This window comes from Theropithecus gelada, chromosome 6, assembly GCF_003255815.1.
Source record: "Theropithecus gelada isolate Dixy chromosome 6, Tgel_1.0, whole genome shotgun sequence".
NCBI classification, from domain to species: Eukaryota; Metazoa; Chordata; class Mammalia; order Primates; family Cercopithecidae; genus Theropithecus; species Theropithecus gelada.
This window is the reverse complement of record NC_037673.1, coordinates 172,881,744-172,905,680: the sequence shown is the minus strand read 5'-3', so window position 1 is coordinate 172,905,680 and position 23,937 is coordinate 172,881,744. Positions and strand designations below refer to the sequence as shown.

Here is a 23,937-nt window from a genome sequence, read left to right as displayed (position 1 = left end):
TCAACCGCTCCTACTCATCACTCCCATCCCATCTCTTCAATTCTGTTTCCAAACAGATCTTGGTTACACTACTTCCCTGTGCTCATGCCCTTTGCCCCTCCCCACTCCCACATCTCCAGCCACCCCAGGCTCCCTCACATGGAGCCCACTCTGGTTTCAGGGCCTCTACAGAAGCTGGTACTAAAACCTAGAACATCATTCCCCCAGAGAAGCCCAGAGATGGTGCCCCTCCGCTCCCCTTCTCCCAGGCCCCTCTGCAGTCACTCCTGCTTTCTTCATAGCATGTATTACTAACAAAAATGCTGGCCAGCTTGCTTTCTGTGTCTCCCCCACAAGAACACAGCACACAGGCAGGACCTCGCCCTTCTCTGTATCTCCACCCCTCAGTTGATGTTCAACTCACACTTGGGGGATGAATGAACCACCCTTATTATTTTGAGTACAGAGGTTTTACCCAAATGCATCAGATACACAGGACAGGTGTGGTGCAAAACTCCAGCAAGAGGGGTCAGACTGGTGTCCCTCCTCCCAGCTGTGCGCTCCAGGCAACCTCCCTCCCGAGTCCATCTCCTCAACAGGAAAAGAAATTCCACCACACAGGGTGTTATGTGACTTGAGGGATAAGATGAAAGTGAAAATGCAAGACACATGCACAATGCTGCGAGCTGCATTTATTGTATATGTATAAACCACTCCCAGCCAGCGCCTGCCAGGGGCCCAGGACACTGTCCAGTGGGGCCAAGGAGCCACATTGCTGGGCGCATGCCCCACACCCTGGCTACCCAGCGGCAGTGCCCAGCATCCCTGAATAGCAGAGCAGCCAGGGCCCCAGGGGTGACTGTCCCGGAGGGACCTACAGGGGCATGGGGCCAAAACTGGGCCCTGCACCTTGTTTGGCCTGCAGATTTGATTTCTGAATTCGTTTCTGCCAACAACTTAAAAAATCAGGACATCTCGCATACAAATCTGTATCTCTGGCTTCTCCAGATTTCTGGCATTAGGCCTGTATTCCCACACCAGAGCAATTAGCTACATCTGAATATGGCAGCGGCCACTGTCAGATGGGGACCCGTGCTCTGCCCCCATCCCCACCACACTCTATCGGTCTCAAGGTAAGTGGCTGTTACCGACTAGCTTGTGAGAACTTTCTCTCATCACGATGTCTTTGTCTCCAGCAACAGACGTAAAGTCACAGTGAAGCAGGCTCCCAACTCAAGGGCCTGTTTCATCCGTTTACACCACCTACGTGGACCCAGGGGCGTCTGACTTTGAGATCTCTGGATGAGCCCAGGCAGGGGGCGGCAGGATCACTCCACACATACCCATTCACATAGCTGATGAGGTGGAGCTGAGGGCAGCAGTCAGCCTTCCCAAGCCTGAGCCAGTTGGCTCTTGAGAAATTCCCAAATTCTCGGAAGCCCGGGGCGCTAGTAGGCAGGCACAGGCTCTACCACAGTGAGGTTGCAGGAGGAAGCCAGACCCAGGGAGTGTGGGGCTGGCGCGCCCTCTAGTGCCCATCAGGCAGCTCTGCAGCCACGGCGAAGATGCTGAACTTGATTCCTAGGAATCAACCATCCAGAGCCCCCAAACAGGCTCCCCCCAGTCCCATGGCTTCCAGCTACTTCTTTTGCAAAATTGTCCTGACCCCAACCCACCCCTCAGACCCTCTCCTGGGCACTCTACTCCCACCGCAGTCCCCAGCAAAGCCGCCCTTCCCAGGCTGCACCCTCTTCAGAGTGGGGTCCAGCCTCCCCACCCTTCAGGTCCCTGTGCTGCACTCCAGGTTGGCCCGCAGCGGCCTCGAGGTGCAGGGAATAACCTGCAGCGGCAGGAGAGGCCAGCTCCTAGTGTACAAGCGTCAGGCGGCACTTAGGTGAGTAGCACGGGCCAGCTGGGCCCTCGGTGACTGGGGAGGCAGTGTCCCAGGTAGTGCTGCCACTGAAGAGCCGGCGTAGTCAGGTGGTCATTCTTCAAGAGAAGCTGTGGGTCTGGACGCTTATGTGAAATCTACCAATTTTTAAAGGTTGGCTCAGGGTATAAACCACCCAGGCCAAAGCAAGCATGTCAGCTGGGTGGGGCCAGGCCAGGGGCCCCAATCACAGAGTTCTGCTGAGGCCCCGCCGTGGACAGGACCTCGGAAACGGTGGGTGTAAGCCAGTGGTTTTCAAAGTCATCATTCCATTTGCTCCTGAGAGGCAAGCAAGAGAAAGAAAATTCTGGGACCCATTTCAGAGTCTGGGACACTGAGGCTGAGGTGGGTTCCTGGCAGGCTCAAAGTTACAGCTCATAGAAAAGAGTGCTCTGAAGCTGCGTGAGGCGGTGGCTGGGGCAACGCGCCCCATACAGCTGTGCACAGAAAGGTGCATCCCAGCATCGGGGGTGGGGAACGGGGGGGGGCCCTCCACACAGCGCCTCCCACCCCGCTTGGCCTGCACCCTCTGAGCTGCACCCTTCCTAGTCCCCTGGAGAGCCCACCACCCCAAATGGAGCCGAGACGGTGGCTCCCTGTGCACATGTGTGCCTGCATGTGTGTATACACACGCACACAGGACAAGCGGCCCAGGCAGAGGCACGCCAGCTTTCTCCGTGGGTGGACAGCACAGCAGCTCAGGCAAACCCCTCAGGGCTCAGTCCCAGCAGGAACGCCTCCTGCAGCCTTGCCCATCACGAGTATAGGAGGAGGAGGGTCCTGGGGGGCCCCCCAGAGGCCTGGGTAGACCGGGCATGTGGCCATGGCCTGTGGCGGCCTCACCAGTTGGCTTTCACTGCCTTGATGTCACTCACGAGGTTCTGGGCCAGGCAGATGCCAAAGATCTGTAAGACAGAGGACAGGTGAGGGGAGAGCAAGGGCAGCCCCGGCAAGGGGAGGGGCACGTGGGGCCACAAGCGTACCTGGAGGAGGGCGATGCCCACGAAGACTCCCGCCACCACAATCAGGTTGTCCTGCAGCCACTTCTCAAACTGGCCCACGCAGCCTTTGGTGTGGATGAAGCCCTGCTGCTCCAGTTCCTGGGGACACGCAGGCACCAGGCTCAGCCTGCCTGCCCTTCAGGCCGGCTCCCTCCCTCCCCAGCCTGCCAAGCTCACACCCACCCCAGGGCCTAAACCTGCAGCACCTCTCCCCACAGGGCCTCCACAAAGCTGGCTCTTCTCATGGGGTCTCAGCACGGACGCACGCCCCCTCCTGCCTGCCCAGCTCCTCTCCTATTACCTCCCTTATTTTCTTCCAGGCTTTCAACTGAGACCGTCACATGGCTGTTCATACTGCTTTCTCTAAGGGCTTACCGTCATTCTCTCTCCACTCCTCCAGAGCCGACTGTCTCATGAGCACCAAATCTCTGGTCTCTAGGGCAAAGCCGGGCACCCCAAGGGTGCTCCACAGAGCAGGACTGAGTAAACCCACATCTTCCCAGGCCCAGGGATCTGCTCCCGCTCTGCTGCCTGGGTGCCTGGCTGGTTCCTGGGACCCAGCACCCTCTCCCCAAAGAACGCCTCACCCCTTCCAGAAGAGGTTATAGACAGTCGCATTCCCATCCCAGTACCCCCACCTGCCCCAGCGCAGTTCCTACCCCTCTCACCAGTTTGAGCCGGACATCATAGCCACACTGGGTATTGAGGACATCCTCCTGAGGGGAGACAGGCCAGTTAGTGACTTGGTGAGGAACACATCCCATGGGGTCCATGGTACCTGGTTATTGCAGTGGCTTTTCCTTCTCAGAGGAAGCAGATAGGCCCGTGGAGTCTGCTGTGTCTGCCAGTCTTAAGTGAGGCTCTCTGAGGCCCATGTGCCTCTTTTATTTTTTTTTGAGACAGGGTCTCACTCCATTGCCCATGCTGGAGTGCAGTGGCATGACCATAGCTCACTGCAGCTTCAACCTCCTGGGCTCAAGTGATCCTCCCACCTCAGCCTCCCAAGTAGCTAGGACCACAGGATTGTGCCACCATGCCTGTCTAATTTTTTTTTTTGTAGACCTGAGGTCTCACTGTGTCGCCCCAGCTGGTCTCGAACTCTTGGACTCAAATGATCCTCCCATGAGCCACTGCACCCGGCCCCATGTGCCTCTTTCCCAGACGCTGGAATGCATGGCTGCAATCACCAACCTAGACCTGCCTCCGTTCAGGAATCCTGCCTTATCTTATAGGGAGATAAGAATGGGGAGAAACCTGGCCCTTGGCATCCCAGATGAATTGTGACTGAAGAAACATCACCAGGAGAGGTTTCTGCCCTGAGGAAAGTCATAAGGGACAGAGGTCCCCACTCACTCCTACCCTGCAATGGTGGCCCAGTGGGGTGGTGGCTGGCAATGGCCCAGGCGACCCCTGCCACATACAACTGTAACTGAGAGTGACAGCCTGGCCAACCTTCAAGCTGGCCAGGGGCAGACAATGGCTGCGGCTGTGTTTCTGTGGATGTACAGGGTGCAGGGAGGCCCTCCAGGCCAGTCCCCATCCCTGTGCCCCAGCGTCCTGCGGTTTCCATCTCATTACAATAGAAAAGACAGGTCTTGCTGAACAGGGAAAGCGGCCGTGCCCCAACAGGCTTCAGTGCCACCCATGTAAAACAGCCTCCCCCAGCATCCGTGCCTCCAGAGCAGGGCAGAGCAGAGCGGGCCCCGTGGGGGGCTTCCCCCGAGTCTGTGCACTGGAAAGCCCCGCACCTCTCCTCCCCCAGCCCCACTCACCGCAGGGTCCCTGACGCAGCAGGAGAAGGGCACCCCGCAGCGCTCCCGGCTGGGGTTCAAGTCAGTGCAGTTGAAGTAGATATTGAGGTTCCAGTCATTGGGGCCTCGGGCTCCGCAGCAAGACCACTGTGGGGGAAGGGGAGAGCCCCAGGTGAGCCAGGCCCACCCCGGGAGCCTCAGCCTGTTTGGGGACAAGCCTAGGCTGCAGGAAAACAGGGCTGTCAGGGACGGGGCTGGGACAGCCAGGTGGGTGGCCACCTCCCCATCCCCACAGGCCTGGGCCCAACCTCCAGGTTCCAGGTTGGGGAAGCAGAGGGGTGCAAGGGAGGGGATCCTGAGCTTTCCCCCCGGCCCAAGAGAGGCTAGGAAAAGGGAGGGAGTGGGACAAGGATACTGGTTCAACGACCATGGCTTCCTCCGGACTACCTGAGAGGCAGGCGCTGGGCCAAGCCCTATGGCGGCAGAGACCGCTGGGCCCCATGTCTGCAGCAGGCCTCCCACGCTTGCCCCAGAGGTTCTACAAAGCCCTCTTCTCCGCAGTGCAGGGACAGGAGGGGAGTCCTGCCCACCCCAGCCTGCCACTCCCATAGCCATCCCACCCCATTTCCTCCATACCAGCTGGCATCATCTGCACCCTATCACCCCCACCCAGAACACCCTAAGCTGTCCCCTAGGCAGGGGCAATGGCGAGGTTGGGATCTGCCATGAACCACGGTCTTGTGGGACACACGGGTGCGCACAGCCTTCACTGAGCAGCAGCACCGCGGCTGAAGAGCAGCACACAGGGCTGGGGGAGCTCGAGCTGGGCAGCAGACAGACAGGCTCCGGGGCCGAGCCAGAGAGCTGGAGGAGCCAGGCCTGCCACACGCCCTGCATGTGCTGGTCCCAGGGCTCAGCCTCCACCTGCCTCCTGGCACCTGCTCAGTGCCAGCTGCTCCTGCTAGAGAACACTCTCCCTCCTCTTCCTTCTCCTCCTTTGGGAGGCTTCAAGCTCTCCACGCAGAGGCCTTCCCATTCTCCACCCTTCATTTTCACTCTTACCACAATGTACAATTTTGCACACATGTGTGTACATGCACACATTCGTTTGTTCTGCTTGTTCACCATCTGTCTCTTCCCAACTGCCATCCCTGAGAGGACAGGTCCCAGCTTTTTTCCCCGCCAAATCCCCAGGGCCTGGCTTGGGGTCTGGCATATGGTAGGCCCTTAACAATCATGTTCTGAATGAATGAATTGCATCATAACTGCTTGGCTATGTCTGCCTCTGCCCTGGGTTGAGAGCTGCTTGAAGCAGGCACCAGCTCTGCCTCATCTCTGGGTCCAGAGCTGACTCTTGGTGGTGACTGGTGCCAAGGGCCTGTGGCCATGCGTGGGTGTGATCAGGTGTGACTCATGTGTGACTGTGGGACCATGTGTAGGTGCAGGTGTGATCAAGTGTGCCTGTGAGTATGTGACTGGGTGTGGGTGTGACTGTGGGTGACAGTGTGTGACTGTGTGTTTGTGGTAAGGGGTGAGTGGGCGAGATGGTGCAGGTGGGAGGCAGATAGGGTTTCGGGAACTCTTCTCTGGCTGTTCTTCACTAGGGTTAAGTTTGCAAGCTTGAGGGCAGACCTTCCGTCAGGGGTCTAAACTCTAATATGCACAGAGGCCAAATACAGTATAAATGAGAGATAAGGGCTGACAGATATAATAAAATACAGAGTGTTGGGAACAGTGGCAAACAGAGCCTCTGTACCAGTAAAAGGGCGGCAGCAACAGCTCCAGCTGATACTGTGGGCCCAGGGTTGAGCAGAAGTAGAAATCTATATTTTTACGTCTCATTTTCTCCATTCTCCTGTGTGTCGCGGGCCCTGGCCTAGGAGCTGCCAGTGTGGAGCCCATGCCCTCTGTTCCCCAAGGCCGTGGCCCTATGGCACTAGGCAAATGGGGAGCCATAAGGATCACCAGGGGCTGGCTCTCCTCAGACGAGGACACTCCTGGGTCTCTCTCCTGGGGCCCGCTAGCCCAGGTGGGTAAGGAGATGGTCCCATCACAGGGAACTTGCTTCCTCATTCGTCTGCCAGGAAGGTGCCTCCTACAAGTGTCCCAGGCTGGACACTGGACTCACGTATTCCTGAGCAAAGTCAATGAGGTTCTGGAGGTCAATGTCGTCCCGGTAGGCCTTGACGTTGTTGTTGATGAAGAGGTTGAGCTGGTCTCGAATCCAGTCCTTGAAGACAAAGGCCAGGATCCCTGTTGCCAGCTCCAGGAAGAAGATGAGGCCGAGGAACACGGAGAACTGGGGTTGGGGCATACAGACAGTGGGGGTTGGAGACGCAGGGCTCTGGCGGCCTCCCAGGGCTTGAGTGTGCCACAGGGAAGGGTTCCATCTCTACCTCCACCAAGACCCAGAGGCGCCCAGAGTCCCCACCTTCTATTACTTCAGTATTGTTATATGATGGTAAAAGGCATCTGTTCTTACCTACCCATCCAATTCCCTTTGTCTGGTAATCACACCCTGCTCTCTCTGAAAAATTATCCTCCATGCAAACCTCTAGTTTCCAAGGTTCGGATGGAGCCACATCCCCGCACCCACCAGTCCCAGATACAGGACTGGCAAGTGCCCAAAGCTCACCAATCAGAGCACTACCTCCCTCGGCCTCCAGGGATTGGTCCAGAGGCAGCCAATCAGAGCCAAGGAAATGCAATTAAAGCACTTTGGGAAAACAGTTGGGAAGAGAGCTCTCAGCCTCCAGCAGGAGTTCCTGGGAAGGCATGGGGAAGCCGGCTCTGTTCCTGAGCCTCCTGCTACCTAGGAATGGAGCCAAAACGGGGGAGCGGGGGGACCTGAGAAACAGAGAGAAAGCAGGCCAAGTGACACTGTAGCAGCCCCTGGATCAAAATGCACCGGCAGCCAGCACACCCCTGGACTTTTCTTATTTGAGTCAATAAACATTTTATGCTTGGGCCACCAGGTCTCGGTCACTTACCATACCACAGAAAGGATCCTAGTAAATATAGATAACATAAATCTAACGATGACGATTATAGCATAATAATAAAGCTACACATCATTAGGCTCCAACTGTATTGCAAGAACTGGACGGGAGGAGATTGGGGTTCCCAGTGGATCTCGAGGGCAGCACTCACAAACTTGAGCAGGAAGGTGTTCTCCCGGAGGGCCCCGATGCACCCAGCAAAGCCCAGCACCGACATGACGCCGCCAACTACCACAAACAGCCACACGGGGTCAAGGCCTCCCAGATCTGTCAGCGCTGAGATGTTGGAGAGAACACCCTGTGCCGGGCAGCAGAGGCAGGTGTGAGGAGCTGACCTTCCCACCACCTCGTCCCACACCAGCCCCACGCCCGCCCACTGCCTTACCTTCTCACCCCAGGCCCAGAGGCCGATAGCCAGGAACAGGGCTCCCAGTACCTGCAAGGGCAGCAGCAAAGAGCTCAGGGCTGGGAGCAGCCCCAGGACTCTCCCGGCTCATCCTTCCCCAGTGGGCAGGGCCTTTGGGAAGCCAGTGGAGAGAGGAAGAGGCACAAGGGCTGTGAACAGGATCTGCGGTCCTTTCCATCTTCCCAAGAACATATCCCAGTGCTTCTTCCCCACAGGACACAGCCTGGAGGACTGAACCCTCCCCTAGCCTTGGGATGGACATCAGGGGCCCCTTCCTGGAACTCCAAACTGGAGCAGACTGTGGCCAAGACACTCCTGCCAAGGAGCAATAGCAGCAGTGGCAGCAGGGGTAGTGACGGCACCAGCATACTGAGCCTCTACTCCTGACCGAAGCTGGTGTTTGGGTTCCAGGCTCCTAGCCTCCGTTCTGCACCCTCCCAAGTCCAGCTCTCCTGCTGCCCTAGAGTCCTGTGACTGCTGCCCCACCTTCGACACTCCTCCCCAGCCCCATCCTACCCCTTTAACCGCCTGCCAGAGTCAGTTTCTGTGGCTCACAATCAGATGCCCTGGAATGACGAGGACTCTCAATGATCCCCAGCAGAATCCAGGAGGAGGGTTGGGCAGAGGCAGAGGCCCTGACACAAGACCACGTCTAGTTCAAGGAACAAACTGAAGGGCAGACAGTCCGGACCCACAGGGCCCTAGAGGCTGTGGAGAGGAGACTAGACAGTACTCTAGCAGCAGTCAGAAACCATGAGCCAGATGGCCGGGCACGGTGGCTCACGCCTGTAATCCCAGCACTTTGGGAGGCATCCGGCCTATGCCATTGGCTTTGCCCCGTGGTCACAGCTCTGCCTGGGCCTTCAGAACACCAGCCAGACTCCCCACCGGGGCAGTCCAAGTGCCCCTCCTCCATCCTCAGCTTTCCCACCTTCCTGCCTCAATTCCCTCCTGGGAAGAGCCCTGGATGTCAAGGCTGGTTACCCTCACACCTGACCCTGGGCAGGTCCCTGGGCATGCAGTCTCAGAGCGGGCAAGCCTGGGGCCATGACCCCACCTCCTACAACCTCCCCACCCACCTGCTTTCTCTGCAGACTCCTTTCCCTCAGCACATAGACTCGGCCAAGGCCTTTATCACCTTCCCTTCCCTGACCTTGGGCTCCCCACACTGCTCTATTCTTTCTCTGGAAACATCTTCCCTTCCATCCTACCTGGTGGGTCTGCTGATGTGAAACCAAACATCACTTCTCCTGCCTCCTCCCACTTGGCCTGCCCTTGGCCTTCGGACAGGGGACTGAGTGCCACTGTCTCCTTCCTGAACCCCACCTTCAGTTAACTCAACCCCATTCCTCCCCGAGCTCCTTCCCAGGATGCTCTGCCTTCACCTGCCCCACACTTGCAGCTGGTCCCACGGCCTCCAGCCTCAGCCTTCTGCCGTTCTTCCTCCTCACACTCGTCTTCCATCCCATCATGGCACCAGCATCTCCCGATCTCCACCCAGACCTCACATTGGTCCCACACCCCTTCGTCCACCCGCCTGCAGCAAATACCTCCACAACCCACCAGCACTGATCCCCGCCATGCTAGGAATTCACTGGTGAATAGTACGGACTCGACCCTCACGGAGCTTACACTCCAGCAGGGGAGACGGACGGTGAGCGAGCAGACAGGGAAACTTCAGATACAAACAGACTCCTTAACAAATATTGAGCAGGGTGATGAGAGGGGGGATGCTGGGGTTGGAGGTGAGCTTTAGAGAGGGCAGGAGGGAGGGAGGGGGCATTTCAGCTGAGGTTTGAATGATGAAAAGAGCAAGAGGGAAAAGCCTGTTCTAGGAGGAGGGTTGGGCAGAGGCAGAGGCCCTGACACAAGACCACATCTAGTTCAAGGAACAAACTGAAGGGCAGACAGCCCAGACCCACAGGGCCCTGGAGGCTGTGGAGAGGAGACTAGATAGTACTCTAGCAGCGGTCAGAAACCATGAGCCAGATGGCCAGGCGCGGTGGCTCACGCCTGTAATCCCAGCACTTTGGGAGGCCAAGGCAGGCGGATCACCTGAGGTAAGGCGTTCGAGACCAGCCTGACCAACATGAAGAAACCCCATCTCTTCTAAAAATACAAAATTAGCCAGGTGTGGTGGCACACACCTATAGTACCAGCTACTTGGGAAGCTGAGGCAGGAGACTCGCTTGAACCCGGGAGACGGAGGTTGCAGTGAGCCAAGATTGTGCCATTGCACTCCAGCCTGGGCAACAAGAGTGAAACTCTGTCTCAAAAAGAAAAAAAAGAAAAAAAGAAACCACAAGCAGGTTCCAAGCAGAGCAACACCAGGGTCTGCCTGACATTAAACATGAAAATCTCGGCCTGTTTCACAGGCATCCTCCCTTAGGCCACCTTGACCCAAACCTGAAATCTCTCCAGGCCCCAAGTGACCCAGCCCAGTCAATTCAGCCTCTTGACTTTCCCAGCAGCCTTCCTCACCTTTCCCACCTCACCATCCCAGCTTTGCCCCAGCCCTGCCCCCGTTCCAAACCTCCAGGCCCTACCCCTCACCTACCCTCCACACATCAGCCAGACAAGCGGTCTCCAGCACAGAAGCCAGATCAGACCCATCACCTGAAGCCCTCACTTCTCCATGCCGCCTTAACATAACACCCCACGCTCCGCCTCAGCAACAAACCCAGGTCTCTCACACCTGCTCCCCCTCGGTATTTGAGGTTACTTCTGCTCACAGCTCTGCCTCACCTCCACCCTCAGCCCACTGGGCTGTCACCTTGGCTCTGTACTTTCTGGCTGTGTGACCCTAAGTAAGTGACTTAACTTCTGTGTGTATTCCTTCAGTTTCCCCGTCTGTAAAATGTAGATAATAAGGTAGTTGTGAGAACACAACAAATTGAACTGATTGTATCTGCCTAACAGCCCTCACGGGCAGATTTTTTATCATCCCCTCCCAGGCAGGAAAGCTGAGGCCTGGAGAGGAGAGGTGACTTGCCCAAGGTGTCCCAGCCAGGCCTGCTACAGCCAGGCCTTCTGACTTCCTTGCCAGTGCTCCCACACACTGCCCACACCCTCAAGAGCCTAGCGCTGCAGTGCAAGGGCACCCACCACACCAGTGAGCTCGGTGGCATGTGGGTGGAGGGCAGTGCCACTGAGTCTTGCTGAACACAAGTGGGAGGGCCTGGCATCTTGACCCAAGGCCTCAGGAGCAGAGACTGCAGAGGCCACAGCTTTGGAGAGATGGGAAAAAAGACTTGGCATGGCCCAGGGGGACAGACACCATCCTGGGAGGGGCACTAGCTGCTCCCTTCCCCTGTAGGGGCAGCTCCGCCCAGGAGCCTGAGCTTGTCAGCTGTGGAATGTTGAATTCTGTTCCCCAAGGCCAGCTCCCAGGCTCTCAACCGGGGAGATCCCCTCCCAGCCACCAAGGACTCGCTATTGCCCCTCCCTGCCCATCCTGGCCTTGTGTGGGACTGAGGTGGGGAGAGGGCTGTGACCCACCCCACTTTGCAGGAGCCTAAGGTGAGGCACCTGACCCAGGTACTACTGGAAGAGAAAGGAGGCTGGGTAAAGGGCCCGGTGGCTCCCTTCACGCCAGAATCTCCTCCCTACCGGCTAAACCAGTGGTGGGGCTTGGCACACATCCCACATCCCACATCCCAGGGAGGGAAGGAGGGCTGGGCGAGAGAGGGGACAACCTGCACCTAGCACGCCCCTAGGGTCTTCAAGGAAACACCTTCCCTTTCTCCACAGGGCCTCGGGATTACTCAGGGAGACTCCCTACCCCAAACCCCACCCCACGCTGTAGCTGGGACCCGCCCCCAGCAATCCGGGCCTCCGTAGCTACCTCGGGTAGTCCTGGAAGTGGGCGTGGGGGTGGCAGAACTGGGGGGATGGTCCCGAGCTCCAAACTCTTGGGGCAGGGAGTGGTCTCCCCCAGCAGAAGACTGAATCTCCCTCTCCCACCACCCCCCAGCACAGGGCAAGGCGCAGACCCCGCGCTCACCCAGAAGACAATGTTGAAGCCAAACAGGAAGTATTTCCCGCAGCAGCCGACCTCGGGTTCCTGGAAATGCTGGTGCTTGCCGGGCATGGTGAGCGGCCACCCGCCGGCCCGGAAACCGGAGCCGGGAGCCAGGCCCAGCGCCCCGCGGGCCGCCCTGGGCTAGAGCCGCCCGGGGCCTAGCCGGGCGGCTGAGGCTTCATCGCCTCGGCCACACAGAGCGCCGGTCGGGCCCCGCCCGCCCCTCAGGGACCGCCCTCAGCATCCAGACCGCCTTGCCCGGAGCCCTGCTGTCCCCGCCTCTGTCTGAGCCCCGCCTCTGGACAGGGCTCCGCCTCTGCATCAGGCTCCGCCCCCATGGCCCTTAGTCCCTTTGGAGCCCCGCCTTCTCACCTGGCTCCGCCCCCATAGCCCAACGCAGTCCCGTCTGAGCCCAGCCTCTGGATCTGGCTTCGCCCCCGAGCTCCGTCCCCGCAGCCTGATTCGGACCTCCTCGCAGCCCCGCCTTCGGCCAGGCCCCGCCCCCGCGCAGGCCGCAGCCGCCGCGTTTCCCAGCGTCCTGCAGACCCGCCTGGGACGCCGGCTGATGGCACCGGAGGCTACCTTGCTTCCCCTGCTAGGTACCAGCGCCATCCCGATCCCCAGCCTGCTGTTGGAGCCCATCCCAGGGGTATATTAACTGCGGCTCCGGGAGGCGAATGGGGAAGCTGGTCCGGATTGAGTTTTTAACACGTGCAGGACGTTTTATCATTGTGGCGTCGCATCAGGCTCACCTTCACCCAGCGGAAATTCAGCTCTACTTATTCTGGCTCAAACTCAGGCCAAACGAGGGCCTGGGCCTTGGTGCCACGCCGGCTGCACCCTGCCAAGTGCATATGCCGCAGCACCTGGCTCAATCCCCTTTGGTGGCTGAGTTCCCCCAGCCGCACCCCCTGTCCTCCATACTGGCCTGGGTCCCGGTCAGGCTCCTTGATACCCAGTGATCTCACATGAGCCCCTGTAAGACAGGACACGGGCAGATCAAAGTTTGGGGGAATCTGAATCTTACTCCAGTTTGAAGCGCTCTTAAAAATAATTCCAACTTTGTTCAGAAATATTTATTTAAAACAGGAACAGAAACATGCTTAAGCTTTTATTATCAAGTTTATCCACTTCTACCAGAACCTTGGTGAGGTCTAGCCCAGCATCCCCCCACCTCCACCTTCAGTCTGGTCCTGAGGCAGGCAAGGCCCAGACAGCCTGGCCACAGCTAGTGAGAAGGGGAGCGGCCTTGCAAGGCTCTCCCAGTCCTCAGCAACCCACATATCCCTCTGTACAAATGATGGCGTTCACCCTCCAAGGGCGTCTGTGCCCTTGAGCCCCCCCACCCATGGGAGAGTCTGTCTCTCAGGTCACCTCGACCCCTTCTTGGGTAGAAACAGAGTAAACACTGGACCATGGGCTTCTCCACCTACCATAGAGCTCTCCTTCCCCCCCATGACTCACCCCACCCCCGGGAGTTTCCTCCACCCTCCTGCTGTCCTGTGGCCCTGGGACAAGCTAGGTCCTCAGACTGCCACCACTACCCCCACCTGGCCCCTAGGGCCCAGGCCCCAACTCATGTTAAAGAATGTTTGCATTCCTGTTCACTTGAGGACAGGTAAGAACTAGGGCTGTCTGATCCCCAGTCCCACCCCACTCCACCCCCGCAAAGTAATGAGGCTCGGGTGGTGGCTGTCCCATTACAGAGAAGGGGTGCCAAGGCCCCCCTCACACCACAAACTTGTTCTTGGCTAGGGAGTTGCTCTTGGTGGCTGTGTCTGCGTGGGCCTGGTACCCAATGATGGTCTTTGGGGAGAGGCCCAGGCGCTCTTTGTATACACGCCTGCAGGTGCGGGGGACACAGGAAAAGAGACACAGGTAGTCATCAGAGGGTCCTAGAGGTAACCTAGGCCACCAGACTCCTACCCTCATTTTGGCCACAGCCACACCTGTTGTGTCTTACCCATGTGGAAAAACAAAATATGACCCCCTTAATGCAAAAGGAGAACTGCACTGCCATAATAGAAACTTAGAAATCTGGACACCAGACCCTTCCATACAGGTGAGCAAGGCAGAAAGGAGACAGGCTATGGAAACTTCCAGAGGTCTCCCTTGCAGGTCAAGCCACCTCCACCCACCTTCCCTCTAGAAGAGACCCAGCCCCCACCCCGTGCCAGAGAACCTCCTCACCCAATGTGCAGCACGCCCGCCTGGTTTTCTGCCTCCCTCGTCCACACAGCGATCTTGTCCCCCTTGGTGCGGATGTTGACGACAGCCCCACATACCTCCCTGCTGTGTTCCTCAAAGCTCTCCCCAATCAGACACAGCAGCTGGACCAGAAGTAGGGAGTTGTGAGATCACCGGCTGGGACATAGGGACTGGCCTGCCATCCTTGAGACCACTGCCACCATGAGACCCACACAGCCCGTCTCTTCCCCTGAGGACCCTCCTCCTCCAACTCACCGTCTCCAGCCACAGCCGGTCCAGCTCAATGTGGCGCTGCTGCTTGGCCAGGCTGACCAGCCAGCGGCCACCCCGCTTATTCCTGCTGTCCTCCCACATGGGCTCGATGCCATCCTGCAAGGCAGATGGCAAGTCAACTGCCTCCCTGTGTTCAAAGGGAAGTGGGGACCCACCTACCATCCCAGTCTTATCCGCTCTCTGCTGAGGCCCTAAGTAGGCCAGATTCTTTTATCCTCCTTCCCTCTGTGCAAGCAGGTTCCACCCCCAGCTACTCAGCCCCCGGACAGACAGCACTGGTCACCTTGTATAGCGTTGTATATGTGCATGTCTCCTTTACTGAGTTTCTAGAGACAAGCATTCAAATGGGGGTGGATTATGGAAGCCTCAGGGGGCAGACCCCAGTGCAGGCAAGGGGGACATCCCGGGCTTGGCTGCATGGTTCCCAGCCAGGGCAGAAGTCACCTGGGGAGATCTCTAAATGTCAGCCCTCCAGGGATAGGTGTGGCATCAGTGAGTGTCCTCAAGCAATTCTGATGCCCTTTCCTAGTTAAGGAGCCAGGCCAGCAATCTCTCTCCCTCCCTCCCTCTTCCCCTTCCCGCCTCTTAAGGTCCTCCAAGGTGCGGCTTGGGCCTGACCTACTCAGTATGGGCTCCTATAAAGCATTTCCTCTAGTCAGAAACCGCAACTGTGCTGAGAGGTGGCCCGTAGCTCCCCACCCCCACTCCTCTGAGGGATTAATGCAGTGGAAGCCGGGAGGGATCAACCCCTTGTCCCTTTGCAGGAGGGAAAGGGAGCTTACCTTGAACAGGGCATAGTCACAGCCGGAGGAGAGCTTGCTGGCCAGCTGGATGTGACTGTAGAGCCTGGACAGAGCCCCCCGCACCCCCCATGCCAAAAGTCAAGGCTTTTTAGGGCCTGGTTCCAACTGGGCTCAGCCCTCCCAACTCCTCATCCGACCCCAGGGCCTCCAAGCTTTTGCTTACACTGGCCTGCCACCTGGGATTTCACCCCCCGTTTATCCAAACTCTCAAGACCCACCTTCTCCACGGAGCCTTCCCAGTGAAGGCTGAGCCAACCCCTGGGGAGGGTTTTGGACCCCCTCGTGAACCCCCCTCCAGCTACAGCCGAGGCCTTCTCGCCCTCCCTAGGGCTTAGTGCAGCCCTTTCAGAGCCACTCCTGTGAGCACCTGGACACTGGGGCAGCCGAGTCCTCCCCTTGCAGCTGAGACAGGTTCAGAGAGGGGAAGGAACTTGCCCAGGTCACGAAGTCATGGAGTGGCTGAGTCAGGGTCAGCTCCCTGCTCCTCCCACTCCCCAGGTTCTCTCCTTGAGCCCAGAGAAGGTGGTGGGGTGGGGGGTGGCTGTGCTCTACACCCCCTGGGCAGAACCCACCAAGCCCCAGCCCTCACCAAGGCTGAAAGGCCCTAGGGAGGGCTGGCTCAACCCGGAGAGAGGGAGCCCAGAGCTCAGAGACCCCCAACTCTAGCCCCACTGGGGACAGACACTCACGCCCAGAAGTCCTCCACACTGTCCACCTTGGTGACCAGGTGCAGGTTGTCCTGCCAGGCCCGGCTGCGGTCATTCTTGAAGAACCACAGAGCCCACCTGGTGGGGGAAGCGGGAGGTAGCCAGGCGGAAGCAGAGCTCCTGAGTCCACTCCTGGGACACCTGGACTGACAGGGAGGACCCTCCCCTTCAAGGGCGAACCGAGAGATGAGATTTGGGGCACAGAATTCCGCTCTTAGGTGAATGAAATCAGTTGTCCTGAAGGGCAGGGGAGGAGTGGGGGTGTTTGACCCACAGTCTCTGAGGGGTTAGGGCTGGAAGGGTCAACAGGGCCCAAGGCTTAGGTCAGCTCTGGCCTCCCACGGATGAAGAGCTAGGGCTGAGAAAGGAGCGGTTGCCCAAGGCCACGCTGCCAGCACAGAGTCTGGCCTGAAAGCAGGGGGCTGTGTTCCACCCGCAGGTTCCTTCCTACCTGTTCTGCAGGGGGTGCAGCTCCAGCTTGACTTCCATGGGGATCCCCATCCGGGCCTTCCCTCTCAGAGACAGCAAAGTCCTGGGAGAGTTTGGAACCTCTTCTCCCATGGGCGTCCTCTCTGCTGCTTCCTCCTCCTTCTCCTTCTCCTCCTCCTTCCACTCTTGGATTCCACCCTTAGCTTCACTCACCTGAGCAAAAAAAAAAGAGTCAGGATGGGTAGTGAGCTCTGGCCCTGCCTGTCCCTGTGCCCACCCTGCCCGTCCCCTGCTCCAGGAGGGGAAGGCAGGAGCACTCACAAGGCCTGCAGTAGCCATGCCCAGCTCAGGCTCCATGGAGGACCCAGCATCTGAAAAGCCCCCAGCTACCAGCTTTTAACCCACCAGCACCTGCCCCGCCCAGCTGGGGTGGGGGAGAGGGTGGGGCCGTGGTGCACTGGGGTAGAGAAGCCAGCCTGATTACCTCAACAGCAAACATTTAGTGAGTGCCTTCTCCACGCAGGCCTGGGGCTGGGGAAGCAGCTGTGACCAAGCCAACCCAGCCCCACACCGTAGGGGCCAAGACCTGAAGGTAAGGGTCAATATTTGGGGTCTGCCCAAAGGGAAAGCAAGGTCTGCATCCCATGGAGGGTGATCCCAGAATGTGAGGTGGATGGCCCTGCAGATGGCAGAAGCAGAGACACTGACATGGCCGTGGGGCCTCTGGCACCATCCCCATCCTCGCATCAGAGCAGGTATTCATCTGGTCTCTGGAAGCACCTGAGTTTGTTTGTTTGTTTGTTTGTTTTTAAATAAAACATCTTTTTGACTAGCGATGAAGGGATCTCACTGTGTTGCCAGGCTGCTCTCAAACTCCTGGGCTCAAGTGATCTCCCATTTCAGCCTCCCAAAGTGCTGGGATTACCAGCATGAGCCACCATACCCAGTGGCATCTGAGTTTTTTAAAAGTTTAATCATCTGCCAACATTCAGACATAGGGGGATTTTATACTAAGATTCACATTTTTGGTTTCTCTTGAGAATTTGGAAAGGTCCTCCTGGACCTACTGCCTCACAGGCCCCTAGTCCCTTTGGGGACACATGAGGCTCCCTACAGCCCCCACCTTACCTCCTGCCCCACCTGAGTGTTCTCTGCCTGACATGGATGGTGAGGGTCAGGGCCGCAGCCACACAGCCTGGGTTCCAGTCCTGATTCTAGCCTGACTGCAGCCAAGCTGGCACTTCATCGAGTCAGTTTCCCCATCTTTAAAATGAGAATGTTAATCATACACAACTCAGAAGCTTGTTGAGGGTATTACATGATGTAGAACCCATAGAACAAGGCCTGGCTCCTGCTCAACAGAAGTCAGCTGAGGGTTCTCCCAGGCTGTGGAGGGTGGGGACTGGAATAGGGAAGGAAGGCGGGGAAGCTTTGGACACCTTTCTCAGCCTTCTGAATGACCCCTTTTCTGTGGAGGCTGAAGCCTCCCCAGGTCCTTTAAAGTTTTGCATCCTCCCCTTGGGCACTTTTAGGATCCCAGACGTATAAAAGGCCCTGCTCCTCCCCGGCTCGTGACCATCTGGAGGCTAAGTATTTGCTCAGCCCACATCCTTAAGCCCTCATATGTGCTAGGCACAGGGTTAGGTGCTGCTACGATGATGAGCAAAAAACAAGCGGGCTCTGCGCTCAGGTTTATGAGATTACGCATCCATCAGACAATCTGTTTCATCACAAACACAACCCACTGAAGGAAAGGGATTCAGGGCTGGGAGAACCTAAAAAGTCCACGATCCAAGCTGGGGCTTCAGAGCAGCAGTTCTCAGGTGTGTACATCAGAATCACCTGCACGGCTCACTCATCACACGCTGCTGGGCCCTGTCTCAGAACTTCTGACGCCTTAGTTCTGGGCTTGGGCCTGAGGATGTGTCCGTTTTATTTATTTATTTATATTGTTTTGAGGCAAGGTTTCACTCCAGCTGCCCAGGCGGGAGTGCAGTGGTGGCATCTCGGTTCACTGCCATCTTGACTTCTCGGCTCAGGTGACTCGCCCACCTCAGCCTCCTGAGTAGCTGGGACTGCAGGCATGCACCACCATGCCCAGCTAGTTTTTGGTGGTGGTGGTGGTTTTGTTTTGTTTTGTAGAGGTAGGGTTTCTCCATGTTGCCCAGGCTGGTCTTGAACGCTTGGACTCAAGCAATCTGCCCACCTTGGCCTCCCAAAGTGCTGTGAGTACATGCGTGAGCCAATGCGCCTGGCCCAGGATGTTTGTATTTCTAACAAGTTCCCAGATGCTGCTGGTCAGGGACCCCGTTTTAAGAACCACTGGGTTGGAAGAAGCTCACTGAGAGGTGGTATTTGAGCTGAGACCTAAAGCATGAACAAGAAATAATAGGAAATAATTAACTGGGTAGGGGAGAGCATCTCTGGGAGTGGGAACAGTATGTGCAAATGCCCTGAGGCAAAGGGAATGTGGAATACCAGAGGACGAGAAGACAAGCCAATGTGGGCAAAGCCAAAGGGGGAAAGAAATGGGTGAGCCTGATCCTAGGGACAGTGGGGAGCCACTGAGCATTTCGAGTGTGTGCAGACTGGCTGGGGAGGCCATCAGATATGCTTTCCAGCAGGTTCTCTGGATTGCTGTGTGGGAAACAGAACCCTGTGGCTGCAAGATGTGGGGAAACACTGACTCGGATGCTAATGTAGTCGTCTAGGTGACAGATGGGATGGCAGAGAAGATGGAGAGATGATGATAGATTCAAGGGGTATGTAGAAGCAAAACTCAGTGATATTTGGTAGGCCCTGGAGGGGTAAAGCACTGTGTCCCACTTATCTATTGCTGCACAACAAACCACCCTAAACTTAGTGGCTTAAAACAATCATCATCATTTATTATGCTCACAAGCCTGCAATGTGGGACAGCCCAGCTCTCCTCCAAAGGGAGGTCAGCTAGGGTGGCTTACAGGTTGGGGCTGGAGTCATCTGCTCACTCACACGTGGGGCAGCTGATGCCAGCTGTCCGCCAGAGCCTCAGCTGGGGGTGCTGGCCAGGATCGCTCTGCGTGGCTTCTCCATGTGGCTGCTTGGCTCCCTCACGGAGTGGTGGCTGGGTTCCCAGAGAAAGCCTCCCAGGAGACAGGAAGCAGAAGCTGCCAGTTTCTTAAGACCTGGGCCTGAAACCTGGCACCACATCAGACCCACTGTATTCTACTAGAGTCACAGGCCCAGATTCAAGGGAGGGGACATACTGCCACCTCTCCGTGGGAGGAGCATTGAAGAAATTTGGACAGAGGGAGCACTGGAGGAGGACCAGGCTGGGAAGAGATCACGAATCTAGATTTTGTTGTTGTTGTTTTGAGACAGGGTCTCACTCATTGCCCAAGCTGGAGTGTAGTGGCATGATCACAGCTCACTGCAGCCTCAAACTCCTCGGTTCATTCTCCCTTCTCAGCCTTCCGAGGAACTGGGACTATAGGTGCACACCACCATGTCTGGCTAATTTTCAATTTAAAAAAAAAGAGATGGGGTCTCAATATGTGGCCCAGACTAGTCTCAGATCAGCCTGGGAGGGTTCAAGTGATTCTCCTGCCTTTGCTTCCCAAAGTGCTGGGATTACACGTGTGAGCTACTGTGCCGGCCAGGAATCTAGATCTGATGAAGAAAAAGGAAGAAAGGGCTCTCCCCCAGTACTGGGCATGGTCTTAGCTACCTTACAACTGTGGCCCAGAGCCCGGCATGGAATGGCCCTCTCAGCCACAGCACCCCTTCCACCACCTCACACAGCTTCCAGCCTGGGGAAGCCGCTGGAATCTTGGATTGAGGTGACTAAGGAGAGACCTTAAGAGCAACCCCCTGGCTCTACAGGCATCCTGGCCTCTCCCTGAGGCCCTCCCAAGTCTGTCTATGGGGCACATCTTCATGTCGGGATTGAACCAGCAGGGGCTCTTGAATCCCAGCCCTACCATCCTGTTCCTAAAATATCTTGAATCTGCTCATTCCTCTCCCTCCCGACTCCCCTGACCCCAGGGAAGTTGGCTATGACTTTGGCTGCTACATGAGTCTTTCCTGACACTCCATTTGCTTCTACTCCTGCTTTCCTACAGAAAGTTCTCCAGGTTCCTCGGGGGGATCATTTAAAATATTAATCTGGTCACATAACTTCTTTGTTTAAAACCAAGGCCAGGTGTGGTGGCTCACGCCTATAATCCCAGCACTTTGGGAGGCTGAGGCAGGTGGATCACCTGAGGTCAGGAGTTCAAGAGTAGCCTGGCCAACATGGTAAAACGTTGTCTCTACTAAAAATACAAAAAAACAAACAAACAACAACAACAACAACAAAAACTAGCTGGGCATGGTGACGGGCACCTGTAATCCCAGCTACTTGGGAGGCTGAGGCAGAAGAATCGCTTGAATTGGGGAGGTGGAGGTTGTGGTGAGCCAAGATCGCGCCATTGCACTCCAGCCTGGGCAACAAGAGTGAAACTGTATCTAAAAAAAAAAAAAAAAAAAAGGCCGGGCGCGGTGGCTCACGCCTGTAATTCCAGCACTTTGGGAGGCCAAGACGGGTGGATCACGAGGTCAGGAGATCGAGACCATCCTGGCTAACACAGTGAAACCCCATCTCTACTAAAAATACAAAGAAATTAGCCGGGCGAGGTGAAGGGCGCCTGTAGTCCCAGCTACTCGGGAGGCTGAGACAGGAGAATGGCCTAAACCCGGGAGGCGGAGCTTGCAGTGAGCTGAGATCGCGCCACTGCACTCCAGCCTGGGCATCTCAGCAAGACTCCGTCTCAAAAAAAAAAAACAAAAAACAACCTCCAGGACACCCAGGATGTGATCCAAAGTCCAGATCCTGGGCTTGCAAAGTTCTTGGGCGATTCAGCCTCCCATACCCTGAGCACATGGAGCCTCCAAAAGGCCAGATTTGTTCCTGCCTCAGGGCCTTTGCACTTCCAGTTTTCTCTGCAACTTTTTACAGAACTTCTCCTTGTTCTTCTGGGCTTGGCTCAAATGTCACCTTCTCAAAGAGGCCTTCCCTGACTACTACCCTATCTAGAGAAGAACACTCTCCCCCATGCCCTCGAACTCATCACCCTGTTCTATTTCTTTCTTAGCGCTTAACACTACTTACTTCGTTTATTCATTCAAAAAATGATGACCTACCGATTACTTTGTGCCAGACACCATTTTAGGCTCTGGGAAGCACAGCTGTGAACAAAATGGATGGTTTCTCCCTCCTCTTTGCATCAGAAGGCCCTAGGACTCAGCCCTGGCACCTCTTCTCTGTTCTGTCAGTACTTGCTGTTTCATGCCCTTATCCAGTAATGGGCATTGAATGTCATTGAGATGGTGACATGCTTAGCCACCACCAGAAATCCAGAAGAGCACATCCAACTGCCTGCCCGACAGCTCCATCTGGGTATCTAACGTGCATCTCAGAGCTACCATGTCCAAAGCTGAATTCCTGGTACCTCCTCTGCCCCGCTCCAGACTTGCTCTTCCAACCGTCTTCTCCACCCTTCCAACTGCTCAGCTGGAAACGTTGGAATGGTCCTGGGGCTCTGTCTTTCTCACCTGTTAGCACATGCCATGACCAGTTCTCCCTTCAAAACATCCAGGACCCAACCACTTCTCTTGGTCTCCATTGCCACCATCCCAGCCCAAGTGACAGTCGTGCTACCTGTGTGATGGTGATGACCTCTGAACTGGTCCCCAGCTTTCACCCTTACCCAAGAATAGTCCACTCCCTACTCCCTACACAGCAGCCATTAAAATGAAATCTGGATCACTCCCTCCTCTGCTCACAGCGCAGGAGCCCACAAGGCCCTCATCCCTCCAGCCCTCCTCTCCCTCCCTCTGCTGTGACCATGGTGGTCTTCAGTCATGCAGATCTGCAGATGTGCCAGCCACCTCCTGCCTTAGGACTTCCAGAGGCTGTCCCCTCCCTTCCTAACCTGTCTAAGGGGAGGCGATACCTGCCCATCGTATGTGACTATTCAACCCCTCAGCCCCAATGCAGCAATTCCTCTGCTTCTCCTCCCTGACTGCCCCCAGGATTTGTCACCGCCTGACACACCATATATTTTACAGATTTATTTTACTCATCACTTGCCTTCCTTAAAGTCCCCAAGGCCCTTTTATTTTATTTATTTATTTATTTATTTTTTGAGACAGAGTCTTGCTCTATTGCCCAGGTTGGAGTGCAGTGGCACGATCTCGGCCCACTGTAACCTCCGCCTCCCGGGTTCAAGTGATTCTCCTCCCTCAGCCTCCAAAGTAGCTGGAATTATAGGTGCACATCACCACACCTGGATAATTTTTGTGTTTTTAGTAGAGACAGAGTCATGTTGGCCAGTCTGGTCTTGAACTCCTGACTGTAGGTAATCCACCGATCTTGGCCTCCCAAAGTGCTGGGCTTACAGGCGTGAGCCACCGCGCCCGGCCCCCAAGGCCTCTCTTGTTCACAGCTGTGTCCCCAGGGCCTACAACAGCATCTGGTTGATGGGAAGTACTCAGAAGTCAGAGGGAGCAGGGAGGATTGGTCAATAGATTTAGCAAAGTGAGTGTCGCTGATGATTTTTACAAGAGCAGCACAGTGGAAACATCTTTTGTGGTTACTAGTTGTGAATTGTCTGCCCATCCTACTAGAATGCTGAGTTCCAGAGGGGCCCTTGCCCCTCTGCAGCTCCTGTTCCTGGAATGATATTGGCACTGGGTAGGCACTCAGGGAAAACTGATTGAAAAGAACAAAGGCCAGTGACTTTCCCTCTCTGGGTCTCAATTTCCTTATCTGTAAAATGGGAATGAAAATGCCTGCTTTGAAGGACTGCTGTGAGGACGTCATGACATAATGGATGGAGTACTTGGCGCTGTGGATGTACTTGGCATTGTAGATGTTCAGTAAATGTCCCCCATTCCCCTCCCTGTTCTCAGCTCCCCGTCCTGCCTGCCCTGCAGGACTCTGAGGCCTCTGGACAGCAGAAATGTTGCTAAATGTTTAACCTGCCAGGCGCCACACACACAGTTACAAAGGCACATCTGGATATTTGCAGAACCCAGGTGGGGCTGGGATCCCCAGGATCTGCTTAAGAGAACTCTCTGCTCCAGCTGCCCCAACCAGGATTTTCTCTAAAACCCTTTCCCGGCCGGGCGCGGTGGCTCAAGCCTGTAATCCCAGCACTTTGGGAGGCCGAGACGGGCGGATCACGAGGTCAGGAGATCGAGACCATCCTGGCTAACACGGTGAAACCCTGTCTCTACTAAAAAATACAAAAAACTAGCCGGGCAAGGTGGCGGGCGCCTGTAGTCCCAGCTACTCGGGAGGCTGAGAAAGGAGAATGGCGTAAACCCGGGAGGCGGAGCTTGCAGTGAGCTGAGATCCGGCCGCTGCACTCCAGCCTGGGCGACAGAGCGAGACTCCGTCTCAAAAAAAA

General features: G+C 56.4%; 2 protein-coding genes across 4 annotated transcripts in view; both read right to left on the bottom strand.

Annotated features, from left to right (window-relative positions):
- Nucleotides 1-649: 649 nt before the first annotated feature.
- Nucleotides 650-12,384, bottom strand: TSPAN17 (tetraspanin 17). Of its 3 annotated transcripts, none has more exons than XM_025388957.1 (9): nucleotides 12,070-12,384; nucleotides 8,046-8,096; nucleotides 7,812-7,958; nucleotides 6,790-6,960; nucleotides 4,683-4,808; nucleotides 3,579-3,626; nucleotides 2,893-3,009; nucleotides 2,785-2,814; nucleotides 650-2,188 (listed from the first exon to the last, which is right to left on the bottom strand). In XM_025388957.1, the coding sequence occupies exons 1-9, from the start codon at nucleotides 12,154-12,156 to the stop codon at nucleotides 2,174-2,176; spliced, it is 792 nt and encodes a 263-aa protein (XP_025244742.1). In that variant the 5' UTR covers nucleotides 12,157-12,384; the 3' UTR covers nucleotides 650-2,173. The 3 variants fall into 3 exon arrangements, with proteins under 3 accessions (XP_025244742.1, XP_025244740.1, XP_025244741.1); XM_025388955.1 differs by having other exon boundaries at nucleotides 2,753-2,814; nucleotides 3,570-3,626; nucleotides 12,070-12,364; XM_025388956.1 differs by having other exon boundaries at nucleotides 2,753-2,814; nucleotides 12,070-12,364.
- An 802-nt stretch (nucleotides 12,385-13,186) lies between these two features.
- Nucleotides 13,187-23,937, bottom strand: part of EIF4E1B (eukaryotic translation initiation factor 4E family member 1B) — a 16,714-nt gene continuing 5,963 nt past the window's right edge. The window contains exons 2-9 of the mRNA XM_025388754.1: nucleotides 17,648-17,770; nucleotides 16,992-17,093; nucleotides 16,530-16,720; nucleotides 16,061-16,156; nucleotides 15,351-15,414; nucleotides 14,551-14,664; nucleotides 14,278-14,417; nucleotides 13,187-13,930 (exon numbers count right to left, since the gene is read on the bottom strand). Of these exons, the coding sequence (XP_025244539.1) occupies nucleotides 13,816-13,930; nucleotides 14,278-14,417; nucleotides 14,551-14,664; nucleotides 15,351-15,414; nucleotides 16,061-16,156; nucleotides 16,530-16,720; nucleotides 16,992-17,006 (735 nt within the window). The 5' untranslated portion in view covers nucleotides 17,007-17,093; nucleotides 17,648-17,770 and the 3' untranslated portion in view covers nucleotides 13,187-13,815. The remainder of the gene's footprint in view (nucleotides 13,931-14,277; nucleotides 14,418-14,550; nucleotides 14,665-15,350; nucleotides 15,415-16,060; nucleotides 16,157-16,529; nucleotides 16,721-16,991; nucleotides 17,094-17,647; nucleotides 17,771-23,937) is intronic.